Source organism: Parasteatoda tepidariorum, chromosome 4, assembly GCF_982258835.1.
Source record: "Parasteatoda tepidariorum strain Cologne lab strain chromosome 4, Ptep-v5.0, whole genome shotgun sequence".
NCBI classification, from domain to species: Eukaryota; Metazoa; Arthropoda; class Arachnida; order Araneae; family Theridiidae; genus Parasteatoda; species Parasteatoda tepidariorum.
Window position 1 is genome coordinate 65068525 of NC_141758.1, and position 25878 is coordinate 65094402.

Sequence of the window (25878 nt, forward strand, 5' to 3'; positions counted from 1 at the left end):
TCATGGGTGATCCGCTTTTCCGAGACCACTTAAAAATGACTAGCACCTCAAAAAAAAATCTTGTTCTTCAAAAAAGTTTTAAGTTTATGGGATAATACTTTATTTTTATGCTTTGTTGTTGCCTAAGCCAAGGAATTGGAAATTTTTTAAGATTCCTCAATCTAAATTTGTTAAGTTGGAAATAGCATGTTTTATGTTCTAGAGTACAAAAGGAGTCTTATTTTTTTTCATAAAAGAAACAGAAAATGCATACTTCAATAAAAATTTAGATAAAATTCAAATTAATAAATAAATAAAGTGTTTGATCTTCAAGTGTTACTTATTCTTTGTCGTCCAAGAAATGGTCTTAGTTGTAATCCAAAATGGACTTCATTTCTCAAAAAATGTAATTCTTGTTTAAAAGACTTTGTGATGATCCTTTGGATAAAGTTTGCAAATAATGTGATTGCTCATACACAAGTGCTTAATTCATGCATGGATTGCTGAATATATTCCTGAGATATTTGGAAATATTTTATAAGTTGATTGAAATTGAACTGCTTGTAGAATTCAATGTATGTAAGGATATTTCAAACTATGCAAAATATTTTGATAGTAATATACTCTAGTTCTTTATTATTTCAATTTTTATATGAATTGCATAAATTTGTATGCTAATTTTTACAATACTATGCAAATGAATACGAAAATAACTGTCAATAAAATAATTGTTAATGAAATGAATCAGCTATATATCATATGGAAAATATGTATTTATTTTTGACTGCAGCAATGAAAATGGTTAAGATGGGAAATATATTGTTTCAAATACCATCATTATTATTAGAATTACTTTCTTTAATTATAGAAAAAGATATCTGGGGCTTAATAGTAAAGACATAAGAAACTGGCAAATACAGTAAAATACTAATTATATGTTTTCATCTTATCAAAAATTTAAAGATGAGAACTGGAAACTTTTAAGAAAAGTTACCTTTTTAAGGTATTTTTAACTTAGAAACGAAATGTATCTGTTGCGATATTATCATTTTAAAGACATTAATTGCTTTCTTTGTTTAATTTAGTAGTTATTACATTTTAATTTTTCTATATTGTAAATTGCAATTAGAAATCATTAATACACAGATCTTGTAAATATTGTTTTTTTTTTCTGAAATTAATAACTTGCTTATCAGAATTCTTTTGTTATCTCAGCTTAGATAAAGCATGTAATTTTCTTTATCTGACCTCTTTCTGTAATGTGCTAACCTTGCTATTAATCAGATTTAAAAAAAAAAATTTTTTTTTTTTAATTAAAATAATTTTGTAAAAGAAATAATAATGGAGAATAATGGAAGTTGTGTGAATTATAACTAAAGTTATTTTACATTAAATTGAACAGAAATAATGATTTATATAACAGAAAACATATAAATGGTGTTTTATTGTTTATAAAAATACTTTTAAAAAAAAGATTATTAATTTTGTAGCCTTCAAGTTATTCATATATACAACTAACTAATCCTTATGTATTTTAAAAAATTCATCTAAAATATTAAAAAATATTTTTGTGCTGTAAATAATATGAAGAATTATTTACTTTCTTATTTTCGAAATTAAAGTTTGAGATTGTTTTTTTTTTATTTTTTTTATTTTATCCATCTATTCTTACATATGTAAGCTTACTCAAAAGCTTTAATAGTGTTTTTTTCTTGACAATTTTTAATGATTATATGAAGAATTTTAATGATTGTCTGACTTTTTTGTAAGAAAATAGTATATTAAGAATAACTATGCAAGTTGTATAAATTAGTTATTGATTTTATTTGTTCTAATAGTTCTCTTTCTATTGTAGAATACATATTAATGGCTTTGTATTCTTTAATCTTATTATTCTTTCTGTAATACTCTTGTTATGTATGTTTAGTTGTAGGATATTCTTTTTATTGAAACATAAAATATATTTTATTCGTCACTATTTAGTTGCATTTTTATATGTTTCAAAGAATGTAGTATTTGATTTAACTAAACTAGTCTCACAACACAACCTATTCACCTCTATACTAGATTTCTAGTTGTATGTTTAATCATGTATTTAACCATATATATGGTTTCACCTATGTATTTCAGCTTTTAGGTTATTTATATTTTAAGAGGGTCTTCAATTGTCTTTTTTGCTACATGGTTTATGCTTTTTTTGAAAAATATTTTGTGAGAGAAATAGTAATGTTAAAACATTGAAATAGCAAGAAACCTATTTTCAATTTTGATTAAAATTTTTAATAGAAAGTGTTAAAAGATTTTTTGGTTTTCTGAGGTTGAAATTTTCGATTTTATATCAATTAATATTTAATTACTCTGAATTTATTAACTATATTAATTAGTTTTAATTGAAGGGTGAATGTGTATAATATATTAGATTTTTATTATCCAAATAAAATAATTTTAAAAGGAATGATTCTAAAAAAAGAAAGAAAAGCAAATCAAGAACTTTGACTGATTCTTTAAATACAACCATTATGCTTTTGGTAGCAGGTTATTAATTGAAGACCCTATATTTTTTTAAAAAAAAAAACTTCATCTTAATATTTTTTTATTTCATTGCTCTTGTATAGAATTTCATCTTTTGTCCTGTAGTATTTCATGCCTTATTTATATTCGTATATTTATTGATGAATTCATATATAAATTATTGATGTTAAATGAAATTAAATATATTTGCTTTATTTAGTTCCTGTAAACTACGATTCTTTTATGTATATCCTCAATTTATGAAATTATATCGAGGTTTCAATACAATTTAATCATGGCTTGATTGGTGGAGTGTTGTGAAGTTGTATGAATATCCGGTATTTTATTTTTTTTTAAATTAAAATAACTCTTCAGCTTTTTATTATTAATACTATGTTACAGTTTATATGAAATGAAATCATTCCATTTATATGTAACTAACTATATTTAACTTAATTTGCTGTAATTTTTCTGTGCCAAAATATACTTTTAGTATTGACTAAAGGGGGAAAAACATGTTTAAAAGAGTGTTTTATTTTTATTTTTTGGCAAGCTTTATGAAAACCCTTTTTAATTTAGTATCTCATAAACAAACATGTATGTAATTTCTTCTCCCATTTATAATTTATTGTATCGGAATAAAAATCCCCCTTATTCTAGGTTTAAATGGTTTATCACTCTTCAGTATAGAATATTTAGTATAAAAATGTGTTTATATATTTCTTATTTTCAGAGTATTATTTTCATTTATCTTGACTTATATAAACATGAAAATAAAATAAAAATTTAAAAAAATGAAGAAAAAAAATTTCAAAATTTTACATCATTATATTGTGTGTTTGAAATATAGCTATTGTAATTGCAGGTGATGGCGATATTAGGTATGTGATGTATTTTCTCACACATTTTTCTCTGCCTAAATGATGAGATACATGCTTCAAATGTTGTGCACATTTTTATAGGTAATAGTGGTCTACCAGTTATAGAGGAAAATAACAAATTGAATCCAGTGTACCTAATTCTATATTGTTCTTGATTAGTGTAAATTTTGTAAAGCAAACAATGAAATAATAGGCAATTTGTTAAATAAATTCTCAAAAATTTCTTTCACTAGTTTTATTGTCTACATTTTACTTTTGTATTTACTTAAACTAAATGATTGCCAAACAGGTCGTTAAGCTATGAAATCTTGAACAAATAAATGATAATATTAATAAAGTAAGTATGTACACTATGTTCTTCCTTTAGACGTTGTAAAGAAAAGAAAATTCAAATTTTTTAAAAAGAAAACCTATTTAATGTTTCGCATAACTCCTACCAACACCTAGCTAATCTTATAGTTTTCCTATCTTTCCATGACGCATATTTTTCTGAAAAAAAGTTAATGTTAAAACACGCAATCGCCTAAAACTCTTTCCAAGAATTTAGTAATTTTTTTTATCACTATCTGTTTCATTTCTTAAGACTTGTAATTTTTTTCTGATGATTTTCTATGTTTTGAAAGAAATATTCATAAAAGGGCGAGTTTAGTATTGTGTGTAGAAATAGGAACCAAAGAACTATGCAAACGGTAAAAGTTTTTAAACTGGATTTACTATGCATATATGTATTTATATATGTGTGAATATATGTATACGAGATCTTTTAATCTTATTGTGTAAAAAAAGTCATTACATAGATGGGGCATGTCCTGAAGAAGGGCTGGAGATTGGTTACAGTGTCATGTATTACTTGTTTCTAACAACTAGTGTTAGGAAAAGCAACACTATTTTGCTTGTCAAACATTTGTTGCTAAGATTTTTACTGACAAAAACGTGTGATGGAAAAGGAAAATTTAACTATCTTAATTTGTCTGTTACACAGTACCTGATTTACTTATGATTACCAGGAAGGAATTGGATATTTTATATTTATTTATGACCCTTAGTAGAAGTAAAATAACATGTGGTCTGGAATTAACAAGAGACAAATATTTAGAATTATGACGCAATGTAAAAAAAAACGCATATTATATTTTCTATACATTTATAGGGGAGGATGGGGCAGCTAAGGTTTGTAAGCCTGTTGGAACTAAACTATTTGACCTAGGAAGCATCTGATTTAACCAAAATATTCATTGTTCAGTTGTATTAAATATAACATTCTTGAAATGTTATATGTACTACTTTTTTTATAAATTTTTTTTCTTCTAGAAAAAGTCTATACCCGGGCACTAAGTTAACTCTATTGCATATTTAGGAATATGAGAGTTTCAATGAAAAAGTAGCAGACATTTCTGTTTTATATGAAAATTTAAGTAAATAATGCATGTAATTGCATTATTTACTTAAGATTGTATAAGATGTAATTGCATTATTTACTTTACATATGATGTAGTCAAGGCTGTACTCGGGGGGGGGGGGGAAGAGACAATTGTCTGGGGGATTGGGACTACTTAGGGCTCGACCATAATTCTTTACAAAAAATATAGTGCTAGTGTTTGTTTGTTTTCAAAAAAAGAAAATGGCAGAGAATTTTTTTATATCTATATAAAAACTACTATTTTGTATAAAGGGTCTTAAAATATTCTACAGAATATATGAAAATAAGGCTTTTTGTTCTAGGAGGATGGGTCCGTAAAATCTTTCAACTTTGAATGTGGTTATCTTCCTCTGCTACACTACAGCTTTCGTGGAGCCAACACATCAAAAGAGGGTTGAGCGCTGGAGTGGGTAGTACTGTTTTACCCCACGGACAGAGGTTATTGAAACAGAACAATACTACTTATTGGGCTGAATCCTTATTTGTTAGAGTACGAATCTTTCGTAAATTCTGGACTAGAAATAATTTTTATAACTGTAATGACCAATTTATAAGGATAGTTTAAAAACAAGAGAACATTAGAGAGTTGACACAGTAAAAATCTTATCTACAAAGTAATCAACAACACGCCAATATGGTAAGTCTTTGACTATTAAAGAGTTAGTTCTCTAGAAAACAGAGCCTAGCATCACCAAAATCAGGGTACCTGGTTTTACCCCACTATCCATTTTCACTCCACTCGCATATATATTTAAATATTATATAACTTTTACAGTTTTTTTTAAAACATTTCAATTTATATGGTCCTGAGAGAAAAGGTAGGGTAGAAATTTTAAAAAATGCTATGAAAATGCAATCAGTTATATTTTAAAAAACTTTTTAGAGGTATATAAAAAGAGATTATAGTTTTTTGACAAGCAAGAATTTTTTTTCCCTCCTTTTTCAGATGTTAGCTGCTTTAATTAATTTATTTATTTTCTTGTTTCTGGTTATGGTTCTTGTTAATGGTTATAACGGAAGAAAATATTTCTTTTTCAGTTGAAAGGATATAATAATTTTTCTAAAATCTCCAACCATTACTTTACATTTTTTCACAAAATTTCTTGAAATTTTATAGGTGTTTTATTGACACACAACTCAACTTTAAATTTGAAAACTTTTTTATTTGAAAAAACTAAGAGTGATGAAACAATTTAATTCAGAAATGAACAGCATTCCTGTTAACAATAACTTCTTATTCAGTGTTGTTAAAGTAATTGATTTAATCTGCATAATTCCATTGACATTAAAATTGCGTGTTACAACAAATATTCCTCGGCATTTGCAACATGTTTTTCATAACTGAAAAGAAAATTATTTTCTACTAATTTATAATTATCTTTGATTTTTGAAAACGGGATACTCAATAAAGCAGGTTATATTCAATAAAAGTCTATATTGTAAAGGAAAATAAGTTTAAATGCAACCAAAAGATAAAAAAAACAAGTAATTGGTTCATAATGAAAAATATATGAATAAAAACTGCCATACATTGAATCACATAGTTAGTATATTTTTATACCACCAATACTTTTAAAATGCAAAATAGTTATAAGAATAGTTTAAAATATATCACATACACAACTTTAAAAACTGATTTTTTATACAAATGAATAGTATTTGAAATACATTAACTTGAATAATATATTCTAGTTACATAAAATCAGACTTTTTTATCATTTGATTCTACACTAACATTCCGAACAACAACAGGTTGAAGAGGAGGAGGGAGCTGCCAATTTTGTTCCATAAAACTAGAGTTAGGAGACATAGGGTCTACGGTGGACATGTGGATATCCACATTATCATCAGCTTCGGCTGTATCACAGCTCTCAAAAGGTCCAAATTCAACAACAGAGTCTTCGGGTTTGTTTTCTGGAAAAACGTCTGTAGGATACTCAACATCCTGTATATTAACAAACTGTGGAACATTCGAGATTAAGCTGTGGGAAGATAACGAGGATGTTTCGATTGTAGCTGAAGGTAGTACAACTTGTAAAGGTTGTATAAAAGTGGATAAATCAACAGCTGGAGAAAAAGCTAATTTGGTATCGTTATTTAGTGAAGAGTCTGGAGTTTTGTCAGTTTCTTTGGGTTCGGATGTATCTACGAGAGATGTTGCCTCTTCTGGCATTGAAGAATGAAACAACTCACTTTGGGAATCAATGTCGACGAGAACTGCTTCTAGAGGAGCTCGCACGACGCGACTTCGAAGAACTTCAGGTATGAGGCTCATGTCTACGTTTGAAGGAACTGTATAGGGTGTAGGGTTGATTATCAACGGTGGTGTAGATTTACATTTTCGAATTGTTTCCTGCATGAAACGTAATTAAATAGTTAGTGCTTGTAACTGATAGATGTATCATACAAGTATTTAAATTTTTTACTGACAAATGCACAGTATATAGTAGTTTACCACTAGATAGGGGCGAGTAAAAGTCACCTAAGAACGTTTGGCAATTTTAGATTCCCCCTATCCCCACGTCAGCAAAAATTAAAAATTCCATCCATGTTTACGTAAGGAGGTCCTAACTATCCCCCATGTTTAAGTAAGGAAGTTCTTACTATTCCAGTTTTGCTAATGTTAGTAACGTTTCCCCTATGCTAACGTTAGAAGGTTGTAACACTCCTGTTTATGTAAGAAAATCACAGCCTCCTTGTTTTCTGCCTTAACTATGAATTTTACTATAGTAATCTAGTTTTAGAAATAAATTCAAATAAAAAATGCAGAATATTTTAGTTCATTTTTGGAAGTTTTAATTAACTTTTCCAAGTAATAAAGAAACTTTTTTCAAATTTAACTTCCATTTGAAAACTGAAATTCTTCCAAATTTTTAGCTACAAAAAAATTTAAAATAAATGGATTTTAGAGTCGTGCATAAGCATTGATCATACTCTTCATTTCCCCATGTCAGCAAAAATAAGCAAATCACAACACCTCCTTAAATATATAAAATAGCACCATATTGATAACCGAAACTAACTATTGCTGTTAAGCAAATCGAACAGTGAACTATCACAATATTAGATAAAATAAAGAACACTAATTGATTTGGCATACCAAAGGATGTGTGTTTTCACAAATTATAATAACACAAAAATTTGATAAATAAATTTTTAATAGGTTAACACATCTCATACATATCTAAAATTGTACAACTTTAGAATACATATTCTACTATGTATCAAAACATATAGTTTAACATCAGTTATAAATATTTTACAACAGGAACTTTAAATAAATATATATGTGATAAACGGAACTGTTCACAATGAGTTTTAGTCAATAGTTTTTAAACAGAAAAGAAAAGAGTTTCACAAAGAAGCCAAATTTTCCTAGTGCCATTAGAATCTAGAGCATCGCTCTTATTTCCTTTATCATGGTTAAATATTTAACCTGAAATAAATTACAGTTTTTTTTTAAAAAAAAGCTATAAGATAATCTGATAATAAATAGGGAAAAACAAAATGAAAGTGTTAGGGGAACTATTATTGAAATTAAATATATATTTGATCCTTGATTATGTAATATTTTCATTAAAAAAAATCAAATACAATATTTTACTGCAATGTATTTGGAACTTCTAAATTACAGGCATAAAGATTTTGTATAATATTAAACTTAATGAGTTTTAACTGAATAGTGTAACTTATTGTCAGATTAAAATTCATTTTCGTCTATATTTCTATAGACAATACATCAAGAAAGTAATTAGTTGGATTTACCCAACTGATTGCTAAACATGTAATCCAAACAATCAATCTTATTAGCATTTTAAAAGGCCCTTTCTCTCCCAAACTCGACTGTCGAAGGGGTGGAAACAAGGTGAGAAAATTCTAAAAATGCTTTTAATCCTCTTTATTTTTTTTCACAAATAAACTGATGATGGATACAATATTTTATTGAGTTTGAAAGTATCTTTTGATACATGTAAAATACAAGGCCACCATCGGCCGGGATAGCCTGGTTGGCAGGGCGCTGGATTATCGTTTGTGAGAACGGGAGTCCGAATCCAGTGGTCGAACACTCTCTATGTATAAAATAGTGAATGGTGCACGTTAAATTTGTCGGGTCACAAAGCCCTCCATGTTCCCAGAGGTATTGATTTCAATACCTCTGGGGGTACTGAATTGGAGATTGATTATTCTCTGGTTCAGGTCAAAATTATGATCTGTGGATGAAGGAATGGGTCCGCCCTATTAACGTATGGGTGTGACAGAAGTTGAATTCTTGGCCATAGATGGCACCACTGGAAAACAAAAACTATCGCACCCCCTCTGCCTTAATAGCCGACAGCAACAACTAGGCCATCACCCTATAACAATGCGAGATATAAAGCATGACCTATTTTAGATACTCTATTGATTTTTCAGACAAAATTATGCTATTACAATCCTACAATTAACAGTTTTTGATATCTCAATTTCCAATATCTATCTAAATAGTACACAGTTAGCTGTTTTTAGAGTTTTGATAAGTTTCTTTGTTTTCATACAATTAACGTTACAATTTTTTTTTACCATCTTCCTAACCGATTTTAGTTAGTTTAAACTGTAAAAAAATTAGATTTCAAAATATTAGAAACATGTAATTTTAATTTGTTTACTCAAAACCACAAGTTGCATCATTTTATTGCTTTAAAGTTTTGAGAAAAAATTCATAGAATAAAAATTATCAAGTCGCGTTTCCTAATTTAATAAAACAACCCTTAATTTTCGACCTTTTTTTTTAAAGGTATTATGCTGTCAAATATTATATCATCAAAAGTTTAAAAAAAAAAAAAATTAAAACTGTAAAAAAATTAAAAACATGTTGTTTTAAATTTTTTACTCAAAACCACAAATTGTGTCATTTTATTGTTTCGAGGAAACATTTATAGAATAAAAATTATCAAGTGTTATGTCTCTTAATCTTATAAAACAACCCTCATTTTTTACCACCTTTTTTGAAAGGTATTTTGCTATCTAATAATTTTATATCATCAAAAGTTAAGTACAAAAAAATATAAAGAAAACACAAAATTAAACATTAATCTAATATCCAAGATGGTGAGGGTAAAGGCTTCTCAAGAGAAATAACAAGGTAATACCTTTGCTTTAATCAACTTTGTAGTTTGATTTCAATCACAATACATCTTTGAACCGGACCTTCAAAACCAGAATCCATAACCGTAATTTCATTTGTCTAAATTAAAAATCTGTTCTATTTATTTGTAGTTAGTATAAATTTTAATTTCCTTAACTTGATTAATATCATGAGAAAATAAAGGCTGATTCATAATTTTCGTCAGGATTTCAAAAGACTGAAGTAGAAAATAATAATAAAATATATATATATAGCAAAAAAAAAACTTAGTATAATATAAAGCAACATTTTAGCATTTTCTCATATAAATTTAATAGTGTTTAATAGATGAATATTTGGGTCATATAACACACAATGAGTTTTTTTTTACCTTGTAGATAGTATCTAAATGATTGGAAACAATGAGTGAGATAAAATTGTTCGATATCATTGATCTTGTCATGTTGGAAAGAACTTGATTATCAAATTGATAAAATAATGCTTAAACTGCAAATTTAGAAGAAAAGAAAAGTATTTCTATATTTTGAACAAATCACATCTGCTGTTTTTTAGTTATCAATATTAATTTTTTTTACTGATGCTTTAAGAAACTCCAGAGGGAATTATGAAAAAATAAATCTAATCGATAAAATTGTTCGAGATCATTGATCTTCCCATGTTGGAAAGAACTTGATTATCAAATTGATAATATAATGCTTAAACTGCAAATTTAGAAGAAAATAAAAGTATTTCTATAATTTGAACAAATCATAACTGCTGTTTTTTTCATTATCATTATTAATTTTTTTATTGATGCTTCAAAAAACTCCAGATGGAATTATAAAAAAATAAGTCTAATCAGAAAGGTCCTAAGATTGGATTTTAAATATAGAAATACAATTTCTTAGAAGATTTCCAAATGTGCTATTAATTTAATTTCAAACAAGCACACTAGAATAAAAAATTAACCATATAATTTTAAATGTTTCACGTTAGTAAATAAATTTTTCATTTTAAAGTTTAAATTGAACACTTAATTCACATCAGTTCTTAATGCTTTGTTTGTTAGGTGAATTTACGTTACTGAGAATTGATTTATACATAAAACCAATCGTTTCCATGGTCAAAATGAAATTGTTAAGATGCTAAAACAAGAACATGGGTTCATTTTGCATTTAAAAAAAATTGCTTTAATAATATAGATTATAATTATGAAAATAAGATAAAAATCTCACCTCAAAGTTATTAAGATCATTTTTCAAAACAAGCAGATCTTCCATAACTTGATTAGTTTTATCTTGTATTGCACTAAGAGAGTTGAAGTTTTGGGTCATGAGACGAAGCCCTTCTGATGCAGTGACATCAGGTTCAAAGTTAGTTAAAGGCATTTCACCTGACATATAACGATTAAACTCGTCTTCACTAATATTCAATGATTCTGCAGTAAGTTGGTCAATAAATTCCACAGCACAACACTGAAATTAAAGGGAAGATATAAGTTCAGCTATAAATAATTATTTCTCCGTGCAGAAATAAGTTACAGTATCAATAATTCATTCAAAATTCTCACAAAAATTTATTATCTATTGCTTGAGCTATTCTGAATTGCTTTTTCTCTGACACTAAAACACATAATGATACATAGCTATACAGGGTATTCTACAAGTGTCTTTAATGCAAAATTTTAGAATCTTTGTAAAAATGATGTAAAAACATTATGCACTGTTAAAAAATTTTTAATTAAAATTATGATTTCAAAAAAATAAAGAACTTAGCGTAAAGAATCTAAGTTATATAGTAGTTTGCTATTCCTTTTTAGAAATAAAAATGGACAATAAAAAACAAATAAATATTATGCAGATTGTGTGAAATAGTCAAGCAAAAACATGTTTTAACCTCAATATAAAAAAAGGCAACAATTTTTTAAAGCAAAGCCTGCTGTGTGATATTTACTGCCATTCAATTTTAAATTCGAAAGATAAAAAAAAAATTGTCAATAAAAAACTGTTTCCACAATTTGAAAGTAATTTAAAACATCCTATTAATAGCAAGCTTTGGTCAACAAAAATTTTAAAAATCACATGAAACTTTATTAAATAAATGATTGCAACAAAAGTCCAAGCAAAACAAAATTGTAATCTGTACATATAGAGTAAGAAATGGTTAAAAAATTATAGTCATTTAAGTTAAATTGGAAAACTTACAAGGTTTGTAAAGAAGTAACAAACAGTAAAACAAAATTGTAATCTGTATACAGTAAAACCTGTCTATAACGATACTGTAGGGACCTAAATAAAATATTGTTATAGGCAGGTTATCGTTATAGACAGGTTTGAAATGTAAAAGTATACGTTTAAAACTAATGATAAATTAAATTTCTTTTATAGGCTCCAAATGAAAATTTTACTTAGAATTATGAAACAGCACACAAGAAAAATTTACTTACAATTTTAGGAATCAAAACAGAAATTATTTAGAAAAATAATCGGTTAGTTTTGTTTGCTTATTTTTGGAAGCAATTGCCATTTCCATGCACATAGATTTCAGTCCATCTAATGAATTCAAATGAACATCAGTTACATTTGGTAATGTTGCAACAAAATCTTGCAAAGTGTTAATTAGCAATATGGCATTCTCGGGTGAAATTCGGGTGTCACCCGTTTTTCTGACGAAGCTCTCTCCCTCCTACAATACCCCTTCACCCATTTCTACTGCTCTAATTTCCCCTAAAAGTGGCTTTTTTTCTCAGAAACAACGAAAGAATATTACATACAAAGGAGATGAAAAAAAAAAAAAACATTTTGTTATCTCACATTTAGGCTCGATGGGGAGTCGTTTTCCAAATCGGAATAGAACTATCAACTATTTCTTTACTATCAACTATCAAAAGAGGAAAAATTATCGTTGTAGACATGTTTAACTGAAAAGTGGTTATCGCTATAAACAGGTTAAAAATACATTGAGTAAATAGGAATTTCACCGGGACCTCAAGGAAATATCGCAATAGACAGGTTTATCGTTATAGACAGTATCGTTATACACAGGTTTCACTGTATATAGAGTAAGAGTTTGTTAAAAAATTATAGTAATTTAAGTTAAATTAGATAACTTACAAGGTTTGTAAAGAAGTAAGCTCCTTCACCACTTCTTAGTCTAGGTGGGAGACTAAAACTAGTAATATACTTGATGTTGGATTGCAACAATGGAGGATTTGCTTTCAGAACAATGTACACCATGGTAGGTAGAAACTCATCAGCACTAGCTGTGATACCTTGAAGGTTTATTAAACTGAAAATACTTTTACTGCACTTTACAATGCAACTGATTTTCTCTTGAGGTGCTATTTTTGCATCCATTTCTATCACATCTGTAAATTAAGATAATCAAGAGTTAAGAATAAATAAAATAACATATAAAGAGTAAAAAAAAAGAGTCTAAAAACAAAAATCTTTGTTTTAGACACGGAGGAAGGTTCTTGTTTATGATGTTCATTTTTGTACCTTTATTTGGGATTTATGCATATTGCATTAAATTCCAAAATACTTAAATATATATCAGTGGTTACCAACTTGTCATTTTTTTACTGACAATTTTCGGAAGAAATCTGTATGGGTTTAAAATTTTTTTCTTTCTTTAAAAAAAAATCTAATTTCTTCGTTTCTGTAAAATTTAACATACCAACGGTGCAAAAAAGTTTATTTCTCAAGTTTTGCATCCAAGAAAATATTTATTCTACAGTGGAAAGTCGCGTATCCGGAATCGGCGGGACTTTCCGAAGTCCGGATAATCGATTTTTCCGTATAATAGACCCCCAAGGTAAACAGAGATTAAAATGATCTGAATCTAAGAAGCTGAAATTAAATAACGTTATTTTTCGGGCAATAATGTTTTAGTATTAGAATGATATCTAATCAATCAAAAACAAAATATTTTAAAAAAAATAATTATTGCTATTATAAAAATAAATATGGGAAACTAAAAAAATTTACAGTTATGAAAATATAATTGCTCTCTCCGCCATTTTGAACTAGAACGTTTCAAGCAAGAAGGGGAAATTCCCGTCATTCATTCATTAAGGTGGGTAGGTGAAGAAGCAAAATTCATTTCCTTCTTACTTGTCATTCAAGTTGAAGGGGGGGAAGTGACATGTTCTTATTTTCTCTCCTGTCATTGGCTATTAATCAAGCATAAAGGCGTGGCATGCTGATTGGGTTCTCTTTATTTTTTCTTGTGTGACTAAAGGGGATTCCCCCTCCACTTTAACGTTTGCTGTGTTTACCCTTTTTCACAGTACTTCTTTCCCTAACACTTTATCAAAAAGGTTCCAGGAAATGCCTCTTTTACTAGCCAGCTGCACAGGAAAGAAGGGGGGAGGGGACTCAATTATGCTCTTTTGAAAACAAATCCCCCCCCTTTCCTGCATTCCAGAGGAGGAGCGTTACTAACGGTACGGTCTTGGTAGATCTTCTGTTCTCTTTTCTGTTGATTTATGGGTTTAATGCATAGATCACTAGAAGCTAAGAAAGGAAAAAACCTGTCAAAATACTTTTTTTTTTTTTCAAGAGAGTGGGGAAGATGAAGAAATGTTTGTTTATTTTGATTGTTAAAAAGTGTCCGGGAAATTGACCCTTCCGGAAAAGGGACGTCCGGATATGGGACGTTACACTGTAATACAAAAATAATCGTGTATGTTGCTCTTTTTTATTTCGTTTTTTTTTTTGTGAATATAATTTATCATGCGTGTATCAGAAAGCGTGTATCTCAAAGAAATTCTCAGATTTAACTTTTTTAAACCACTCATTTCGGACGAAATTATTTACATTTGTAAATTTTGTAGCCAGAATTTTTCAATATGCAATTAAATATTTTTTAAAATCTACTTCTTATTTTAATTTGTAATTCAATACTTTTGTTTTGTATAACTTGATAAAAATCTGACAGTAATATTTAGGGCTCTTTCAAACATAAAAGCGTCCTATATAAAATTTTGATAAAGTTGTGGCCTGCCATTTGACTGGTTTTTTTAATTGGGGCCCCAGGCCTCATGTAAGTTGGAAACCCCTGATATATATTCCAAAATACCTAAATTTTTTTATGACTTAAAATATAATAGAGTCAAAATTTAGTAACATAAGAACAACGTCAAATTAAAGTTTCTGATTGGTATTTATAATATTACTTAATTAGTCATAGTTATTCTCCACTTCAATATATAATTCACAATTAGCACATAATTGAACTTAATGAATTAAAATATACTTCAAGTCAAAAAAGATTATACAATACACATTGAATATCATACATAATGAATATTATTACAAAGTACATTCTTTAAAAAAAAATAAACGATGGTTATAATTAGGTACAAATTACAAAGATAAATTACCTGTGATGGCTTTGTCTATCAAGTCTCGAACTTCTGGGCTATTTTCTTTGATATCTAGGCCTAAATGTTGTGGTGTTATCCAATTTAAATTTCGAATTCTCTTTTGTAAAGCTAAGTCTTTCTCTTCATATTCTGATGTGATCTGATGAGTTATATTTCTGTGCATATGACTCATTAGCTGCTCTTCTATTTTGTCAAGTAGTAAATCTATCTGTTCAGGGGACATATCTAAAAAAGGAGTAAAAGTAAGTAAGAAAAACTGTTCAAATTATAATAAATTATTCCATATGTCACTTGAAATATATCATAACAAAATGAAACAATTAATTTATTATAAAATAGATTGCTTTTTTATTAAAACTTCTTTTTACGGTAAAATATCCAACAAATATTATAAGTCATACCAACATTTGTTTTGTTGACCAATTTAAACTTAAAATTTAAAAAATTTGTAAAAATAGATAAAAAGCCATCAATTGATAAATTTTTATTAAGAGCAATGTATATATTAGATCATAAAATTTCTCAGCTTGGAAAAAAAAAGCTTTAAATATTATTTGGTTAAAAAGTTTACTCAGTAGTTAAAAGTGAAAATTTTAAAGATATTTTATTAAATTACTTGATGTCCAATAAATTATACCAGTAAAAAGAAAAAAGAATAGACACTGTTCACAATAGTGTGGGGATCAAACTTAAAATTTGAGAGAAAAAGTTATTTTAATTATATGTGGCCAGAACAGTTGATACTATAAACTATTTTATATCACAGATATTACCTAATATTTACAAGTTCCTTTTCTCAAGAATGTAATTATACCTTTATAAGCAATATGACTTTCAGCTTGGTTAAACATTAAACTATAACAGTTAAGCAGAGCTTCAGCCTGTTCCTCAATGAATTTGTCATATTATTTTTGTATAACATCCATATGCTACTTCATGAATTTGGACACATTTTTCATGACAGAATTTTTAACTAAAACTGACTGAATTATTCATGTCATTTAAAAATGCTATAAGAAAATTTTGCCTAATTAAGGAAAAAATGATTAATTTTCATTACAATTTTTTTTTCTTCTCAAGAATGCCTATACACTTTTATAAGCACTATGAATTTCAGCTCGGTTAAACATTAAACTATAACAGTTATGCAGAGCTTCAGCCTGTTCCTCAATAAATTTGTCATATTATTTATGTATAACACCCATTAGCTACTTCATGAATTTAGACACATTCTTTATGACAGAATTTTTAATTCAAAATGACTGAATTATTCGAGTCATTTAAAAATACTATTAACTTTTTTAAACAGATACAAATAATTTTGCCTAATTCAGAAAAAAAAATTAATTTTAATTTAAAAATGTCTTTTTCTAAAGAAAGCTTTTATACCTTTATAAGCATTATGTGTTTCAGCTCTGTTAAACATGAAGTTGTAATAGTCATGCATAGCTTCAGCTTGTTCATCAATAGATTTGTCATAATATTTTTGCATAACATCCATTTGCTGCTTCATAAATTTAGACACATCCTTTATGACAGAGTCTTTAATTTGTAAATCTTTACTTAAGGAATCACCAGCTGGAAAAACATCCTTTGAAGGAGACTGAGAGTTACTTTCTGAAAATAGACCAAGTATTAATAATTATGAAGTATGAATAATTTAATCATTGTGCTTTTAAGTTGTGTGTGAAAGCAATCTAAAAAAATTTTATTTTGTTTCTCTGAAATCAATTAAAACAGTAGCATGATTTTTCAACAAAAAATAAGCACCTTTTAAGTACTTTTTAAGTACTCAAAAAATATTTTTAATCACTTTCCAAAAAAAAAAAAAAAATCATAACTAGGATCTGTGCAGTAACAAAAATGATTTTTTTCTATCGTTTAAAGTTCTTAATTTGAAAACATAAAATCAATAAAATTCAAAAACATTTTCAAAAACTTTACATAATCATGATAAAATTACTAGTTTCTGATAAATATTGCAGAGAAAATTATAAAAATCATAAATTTTTTGTCATTTAGAACGACAATCGATACAGCAAAGAAAAAATCTCTTTTTAGAAGATAAAAAATTAAGCACTTTTTACAAACACCAAATAAAAAAAAGCAACCTTTAAGGGCTTTTAAAAAACGTAAATCAAAAATAAGCACCTTTTAAAATGAAGAAGGTAAAAACAAAAGAAATGTAATATAAAGAAGCAATAAAAATACCAGATAAAATTATTAAATGTATTCAAGTGATCTAAAATATTGTTGTTGGCTCCCAATATTTTAATAAAATTTTACCTCTTTTTTTAACTTGTAAATCTGTATATTTCAGAGAGAGTTTTTTTTTCTTCTTTCAATGTAACATTCAACTAATAAATTACCTATGAATATTATGAACACTTAACTTAATGATTAGTATCTAAAAATGAATTCTTCTTAAAAAATCTTTGTTTTTAAAACAGTTTAGATTGTCTCATTGCTTTCACAAAGTTCCCTGTTCAAACACAAAGAGGATTAACAGTGTTGTGTAATCTCTGGCTCAAGGAGCAAAACTGAACCTGATTCATTGTAACTTAAATATAATATGATAAGGTTATTTAATTTGGCATATTTGAATGTTATGTCGATGCGTAAAATCATTTTAGCTTTTATAATGGTGTGTACAACAAAATTGTATACTAAACTTATGATCAATGTATTCATTTTTAGATACTATTAAAATAAAAACAAAACTTGTTTTCAATTTCTTAAGAGCTATGGGCATAGGGGACAGTGGATATACGTCCCCTTGAATAGTTACAAATCTTTATAAGTCCCCCTCAATATTTCAGATAAATAAAAAAAATTGAGGAATTGTCATTGCTTTAAAGCCATTAAAATAAAATAAAAAAAACAAAAAGACAAAAATAATTATCTTTTTGCAGATTTAAGAATTATTTTTCTAATACCGTAGAGTACCAATTATCCGAGTTTCTGTTTTAACCGAGCTATAAAATAGTTCAGGGAATTTTTTGTTCTAGTTTATTTTTTATTTTTAAAGCTACCCCCGAAAAAAATATATAAATTTTATCTTCCAAGCACTCAAGAAAACGAAATCCAACAACTTTATCTTATGAAATGATCGTTAACATTGTCAATAATGAAAATGAATCTAGAGAAGGTGATGAAGAGACAGCGACGATGAAAATCAACATATAAAAATCTCTCATACAGATGGACTAAACGCTATTGAAAGTGCTACTGAATACATCGAACAACAAGAAGAGGCGACACCAGCCTTACTGTTGTCCCTAAAAGAATGGTAAAATATTGCTGCACAAAAGCGCTTAAGTAATGTAAAACAAAAAACAACTAAGAACTTTTTTAAGTAAAAACTCTTTAAGTGTTTTTATTTTAATTATAATATGAATTGTATGTGGTGTACTCGTATAAATTTTGTATTTGTTAAATATATTACATTTAAAACCTACGCTTTTTCTTTCCTTTTTTATTCTCTTTGCTTTAACCAAGTTTTTTGGTTATCCGAGTTAGTTGTGTTCCATATTAACTCGGATAATCAGGACAATACTGTACATGAAATTTCGGAAACTATCTGGATAGTGTAATTAAACATTGTCTCCCTAAAAAACTGGGCCTCAGTGACATCCACGCTAAAAACAAATGGTTGTTACACTACTTTCCATTCCACAATATGCTAGATTTGAGTTTTTTTTTTTTTTTTTTTTTTTTTTTTTTTTTGTAGACCTCCATATACATAGCAAAATTGAGATTTGAATTTATCTTGATGTTAAAAATTTATAGGATTTAATGTAAAAAAGTATTAAAAATGAAAAAAAACTAGAAATAAAAATTGCAAACAAACTAATTTAGCTAAATCTAAACTAAATAAATAAATTTTATTATTTTGAAAGTAATCAAAATAATGATAAATTTAATGAAAGACATAATAAAAATCAAAGTATTTCATATTTAAAATCACACACATTAATCTTTGAGATTAACATTTTAGTAATTAAAACAATCAAAAATTTAGCATATTTAGAAGAGACAATGCAATACAAACAAAAAACTTTTTTTTTTAATCTCATAAAATTTTTTAAGCTTTACTTACAATTTCAAAGTTATCATAATGAACAGTAATATTTGCAGTTTTTTTTAATACAGTAGAGAACCAATTATCCGGGATGCTCGGGACCATCGCTATCCCGGATGTCTGAATTTCCCGGTTTTCTGGATCGACCAAAAAGTGTCGTTAATCGATGTTTTATCGAACCCGAATTACAAGGAAAAAGTGTAATGCATAAAGTAAGAGAAAAAAGAAAAGTACTCTTAACATTAAAAAGAAAAAAAATGGTAAAAAAATAATATTTAAAAGAATAAAAAAATTTGCAAGTTTAGACAAGAAAAACAAGATTAAAAAATACAAAATTCTCGTATTTATTTTCTAAAAATAATTACAATTCCTAAATTAACTAATATAAACAAAACCAAAGGTTAAATAACGCGATATATTTCGTACCTAATTATACGGGGGAAACGATAAAATAAAAGGAAAACTTATTAATCTAATTAAAAACACTTGAAAATTATCGAACCGAAACGATAGTTAAAAAAGGCACTAGCATAAATATTGAAACCCGGAACAAGGCAAGATCAACGGAATTTTAAAAAAAAATCTAATGATAAAATTTCTGAGTAAAAAGAATTAATTTATTGAGTGCAAAATTTATTGTGAAAAGAAAGAAAAAAAAATCAAACGTAGTGGAATCAGAAAAACAAAACTAAAATCTGCTTCTTAAAATAATCCTATGTTTAAATTAATAAACAATTCTCCTCTTATTATTATTATTTTTTTGTTGTTGATAAAAACTCGATATTTAATTACAGCAGATGTGATTCCACATCAATAAAAACTTGCAAATGAAACCGCACTTGAATTTATTCAGAAGAAAAAGATTTTATTTTTATTAACCGATGTCAAATAGATAAATATATTTTTCTTTTTCATCTTCTGTTCACTGATATGCATGCAATGCATTTTCCCTACCCCCCCTCGTAAATTAAACAGAAAACGAAATCAGCATGCCACACCCTTGAGCTTGATTGACGGCCTAAAGGAGAAAATAAAACATTCCTCCCTTCCCTGCCTTCAAGGTCACGGAGGAAATGACGTTTCTCTGAGTAAACGGGGGAAAAAATTCTCCCCTTCCTTACATTTTCCTCTACTCAGCTTCAAGGATGAGTTCATTTCCGCTTTTTTTCATAATTGTTCTAGTTTAAAATGGCGGGAAAACCGATCAAAAATTTTCCCGGTTTTCTGGTTTCCCGGTTATCTGGATACCGGATAAATGGTTCTCTACTGTACTTACAATTATATTTTACCAACTCATACATTAGAAAAGTAGTACAAATTTTAGATTTAAAAACATTTTGAATTAGAATTACATTTTCAAAATATATAAGTGATGAAAGTAAAATACCTTTCAGTGTATGACCTCTTTTTATAATAGTCTTCAGTGTATTGGCACGTTTTTCAGTTTGCTGTTTCTTTTTTTCTTCAAATTTTGAGAAACCTAAACTGAGTGTACTGTCTTGCACATCACTGTAGCTTCGCTGAACTCTAAATTACAATTGAAAAAAATATAAAATACTTTCAAATTTAAAGCTTGATATCGAGTAAAAAAACATACCAGATATACAATCGAACCTTGTTAATGTGAATTTATTTGAACGGGAACTAATTTTTGATTCCCCGTTAAATTTGATACAGATATAAAGCTTTAAACTACTTTTAACATGAACATGCTTAACGTGAACTAACTTTTAAGGTGAACACAAACTTCATTACCCTTGGAAAATATTTTGCTTTTAATGTGGACAGAAAATTAATTTTCCCTCTGACAGGTAAGAAAGTTATCATTCACCATTCTATATCTATAAAAACGGTCGGGATAGCCTAATCGATAGGGCACTGGGCACATGTCTGAGAGTTCAGGGGTTCGAACCCCGCCAGACGAAGACTCCCCGTGTAGTAAAGTGACTGATGCACGTTAAATCTGTCGAGTCACAAAAGTCCTCCATGTTCTCAAAACAAATCAAAACCTCTGGGGGTTCTGGATTGGAGATCGATGTTCTCTAATTGAGGTCAAAATTAAGATCAGTGGATGAATGTGTGAATGGTTCCGCCCTATAAAACGGGCTGTGACGAGTGTGTGTGGCTGAAGTCGAATTCTTGGCTATAGGATGACGCCACTGAAAAACAAGAAGTGCACACTCTGCCTTAAATTTGCTCGGTTTCACCAAACAGGCTCCCCTGTGTGGCAAGTGGGATTAGAAGCATATCTATAAAAACAGGTTTTTTGAATGAGTGTTGATAATTGCAACAATACAGCAGCCAAGAGAGAGAAATGTATGAAACGAATCTGTTGCGAGGGAGGGGGAATCACAGGAAACAGCATAATACCTTTTGTACTCTAATATGAATAGAAGTTTTCATATATGTGAATTTAAGGAAGTGTGTTTTCCTGAGAAATGACCATCCATATTGATATATACTTTGTTCGATATGGGTAGTCATTTCTCCCACACTCTCATAGGTTATTCTGAGAACTTGGTACTGTTGAATTGCATTTTTACAGGTGAAGATGTGTTAAGCTAAAATTTTTTCTAAATTAAGCTAGCAAATAGTTTGGTTTACCTTCCTCTGATAGATGATTATGAAACAATTACAACTGTAAATTCTTTTGCAGTGCAAAATGAAAATTCGAATAATTTTTTTTTGATACAGTTGATAAGTTAGAACACTTTCAAAAAGCATGTGTGAATAAGAAAGCAAAACAGAGAATATTACTAATTATTTTGTTAGTAATCAACTCTAATTTGTGCAATGAACCAGTTTATTCTTATTAGTTAGTTACTTTTCAGTAATTTTTTTATTTGCATAGTTGAAAAAAAGAAAAATAGAACACTGAAAGTAAGTACACTCATTGTGTTGTTTATATTCAGGACAAAAAAGAACACGCTTTGGCTTTATGATTGACTAACAGTTAACTTAGCTACATCAAAAAAGAAAATTTGACTAGTTGTCCATGGCAGCAATATTATGGTTGTAAATGGTAACAAGGTGCTCACACATGAAATATTATTGACGAGAAGTTACAATGAAAGAAATTACAATGCGTATTTGTGAAGAAAGGATGTATGTTGATAATCTGTTATTAAAATTCTGTGTCTAATTTGATTCTACTTCATTGTCTGGTTGTTAATATTCTCTATAGCAATCAAAATCACAAGCAAATTGAAAATTTCACAAATAACCTGTTAATTAAACAAAAAATGCAGGATAGTTTATTTGCTTATTCAATTGGTTGTTACTGCTGGCAACAGATCGACCATGTTAGTAGATAGATACAAGAATTAATGCGAGCATAGATGTTTTTATACTTCAAAAAAAATTTAAAAATTTACGTCTTAAAATTGCCTAAATTTAGTTAAAAAATGAATATTATTTACACAATAATTATTTAAATCAAATATCAAGTTTTAATGAAATGTCAATTTTAAATATAAATTAAAAAAGTAATTTTTAATAATAGGTTGGTAAATTTAAATAATTTAAACATAAAATATTTAAAAAAAAATGGTAAGTTTAATACTACTAAAAATTAGTGTACTTTAAGTCAGCATCAATTTAATTTCAAAAAAGTAATAATTACTAGTTAAATGATAAAAAATACCCTGCTTCATGAAAAAATTTATCATTTGATTACACATGGAAATATCTACAAATAATTTAAAATCAAGTCTCACTTTTTTGAAGGCTTTTTTCGAAGAAGGCTTTTTTGATTGAGCTCTCTATAGCATTTAGAGCAGTATCCTTGCCATTCTGGATTACCAAAAAATCCACAATCATTTTTACACATTAAATCTGTTGTTTGAAGTGTTCCTATATGCTTGCTTTTACCAGAGAAGGACATAATGACAAATAAATTTCCTAGAAATTAAAATATAAATCATTAGATTACTATTAGTTGCAAAACTAAGCTATACACTTCACTAATTTGGAGATCAATAAATTAATAAAAATCTGTTAATTGCATATCTAAAACAACACATATTTTTCAAAAAATATAAATAAAAATAAATATGCAAGTAATGTTTTATTGGAATAATTTTATATATATTTGAGTTAAACTTCTTTATTCATTCCAATCACTTTAACATGATGGAATATGAATAATTTCAGAATAAAAAAAAGCATGTTTCTTTTTAAATTTACTTATTCACTTTTAATTCTAAACCTTTTCTTGCAAAAATGGGAGTTAATGAAAGTGGTACATGTCAAATAATGTAAACTTGTAGCCAGACAAAAAAAGTTTTAAAAAATGCAACCAGTGTTTTAAAACTAAATCCAAGCAATTCCAGAAAAAATTGAACACACAAGTTTTTAAAAAAAAAATAAATAAAAACAATTTGTATGTTTCATTCATATTCTATTCATATGAATAATTCACATCACTTTTAAAAACTGAATGCTTATAAATTGTTATATTAGTATTACATTAAAATAAAAAACTAAGAAAAAAATCAATTTTTTTTTCAAACTGTCTTTTTTTGATCAAAAGCTTTCCATTTAGACTTAGGTTGAGTAACTCCAAAGAGCAGGGCACATCGACCAGAGGTCTATTGTACCCAAACCCTAAATCATGATTAACAAGAAAGCTTTATAGCTGAAATAAAGTTCAGCAAACACCTGACAGGCATATCTTGCAGTTCCGAGGCCTTAATGCAATGTTGCCTAAATGCTCAAATCTTTGAGCAGAATATACCTCAAATCGCAAAGTATATGTGAGGTCTCCTCCTCAAGATGACAACCTCGATAAAGAGGATCAGATAAAACACTCATTATGTATAGGTGTCTCCTGAGCGTGTAGTGTCCAGTGAGAAGACTAATGATTTTCTTCAAACTGTTCCTGTTTAGTTTAGGAAGCTATTTTTGACGTACACGTACACTAGGACATACACGATTCAGCTCTTTAGCCTGTCTCTGATCAACGGAGTTGTGCCACTGCTCCTGGGCAATTTTGCCAAAGAACTTGAAAATAAATGCCCTGAATAATGTTGGAGAGATTCCTAAAGTTGTTTAATGGCCCCAGAAATTCGGACTAGAGCCTAATTTGTCAACCAGCTCATTTCCATGAATATCCATATATCCAGGTACGCAATGCAGGCATACCTTGTTACGAGTAGAAAGGTCACAGAGGAGCAAGAAGCACTCCCACATTAGTGAAGAGGTGAATTTACACCTTGATAGTGATAGGAGAACAGCAAGAATGTCAGAAGAGATGTGGATAGGAAGCTTTCCGTTTAGTCTATGTAGTAGATTGTGCCAATTAAATATATTTTTAATTTATTGCAAATAGAAGTGTTCGACGATGATGTTTGCGACGAACATAAAAATGTCTTCCGATAGAAAAATAAAAACTAAATATGAAATTAAAAATTTAATTAATTTTTTTAAATTTTGGCTCAGTTTTCAAACTTTAATGAATCTTCATTCTTTTTTTTTAATTTTTAAGATAACAGTTGAATAAGACAATGTTTAGAATCTATGAATAACTTAAACAAATTATCAAATATTCTTCCAAATCACTAAAGCTTTCACCAGAAGAATCAATTAGCAGCTTATCACTCATAAAAGCAAAAATAATGAATTTAAAAATAAAAAATTTAGAATTAAAATAGATATCTTTCTGAACTATACTATTATGTATTTATATTTTAAATTTATATTCTTCTATTAAACTTGAACAATTACTGAATTCAGGAGAAATATTAATGTTTTGAATTCAGATATTAAAATTTGATTTGATGAACGAAACATAATTTTACGAGAAAGAAATAATAATTCATACATTCAACTTTCCTAAAAAGGTATAAAACAATGGTAAGAAGATGGAATTAATATGAACATTGGTAAACATAAATAAAAGCAGTCTGAAAACTAAAATAATATGGGTAAAAGAAAGAAAGGGGTTATCCCTGTTTTAGATAAATATGATAAAACTCTGAACCTTTATAAACACAAATAGTTACAATAAAATCATTCTTATCTAAATTATTTTCGCTTCTACTTTAAATCCCTATAGTTAATAATAGTACAGAATAAGCTATTTTTTTCATGCGACAGTTTGAAAGCATTTAACACAGTTGATTCAGAAACAATTTTACAACGAAACGTTCCAAGTTCACAATTTCAAAGACATTTTGAAAAATATTTGAAATCTAATTGCTTATCAGGATGATACATAATAGATTAGAAAAATATTTTAGATAAACTAACAGTCACTATAACGATCTTCCAAGTAAAACTGTACAAAGGAAAGTTTCTTTCTTCCAATACTATAGCTATGGATAATACCTGATAACGCTCAATCACATGTCTAGTTAAATTTTATTAGCAATGAGTAATGTTATTACGGGAAATGAAAACAAATCAAACCAAATATAGAAAGGGAAACAAACAATGAGAAAGCAGACAGTTCGTTTCATAATGCCACCAGTATGAAATTATTGTAATATGCAAAATTCAAATTCAAATTAATTT

The 25878-nt window shown here is 27.9% G+C and overlaps 1 protein-coding gene across 8 annotated transcripts; it reads right to left on the minus strand.

Annotated features, from left to right (window-relative positions):
- Positions 1-5933: 5933 nt before the first annotated feature.
- Rabex-5 (Rabaptin-5-associated exchange factor for Rab5) lies at positions 5934-25816 on the minus strand. Of its 8 annotated transcripts, none has more exons than XM_087161248.1 (8): positions 25693-25816; positions 23082-23265; positions 20753-20892; positions 16674-16901; positions 15282-15509; positions 13009-13262; positions 11131-11370; positions 5934-7144 (listed from the first exon to the last, which is right to left on the minus strand). In XM_087161248.1, exons 2-8 carry the CDS (start codon positions 23246-23248, stop codon positions 6494-6496), a joined length of 1908 nt encoding a protein of 635 aa, XP_087017374.1. In that variant the 5' UTR covers positions 23249-23265; positions 25693-25816; the 3' UTR covers positions 5934-6493. The 8 variants fall into 8 exon arrangements, with proteins under 8 accessions (XP_087017374.1, XP_087017372.1, XP_087017373.1 ...); XM_087161246.1 differs by having other exon boundaries at positions 25615-25769; XM_087161247.1 differs by lacking the exon at positions 25693-25816 and adding an exon at positions 25346-25653.
- Between the last annotated feature and the right edge of the window lie 62 nt (positions 25817-25878).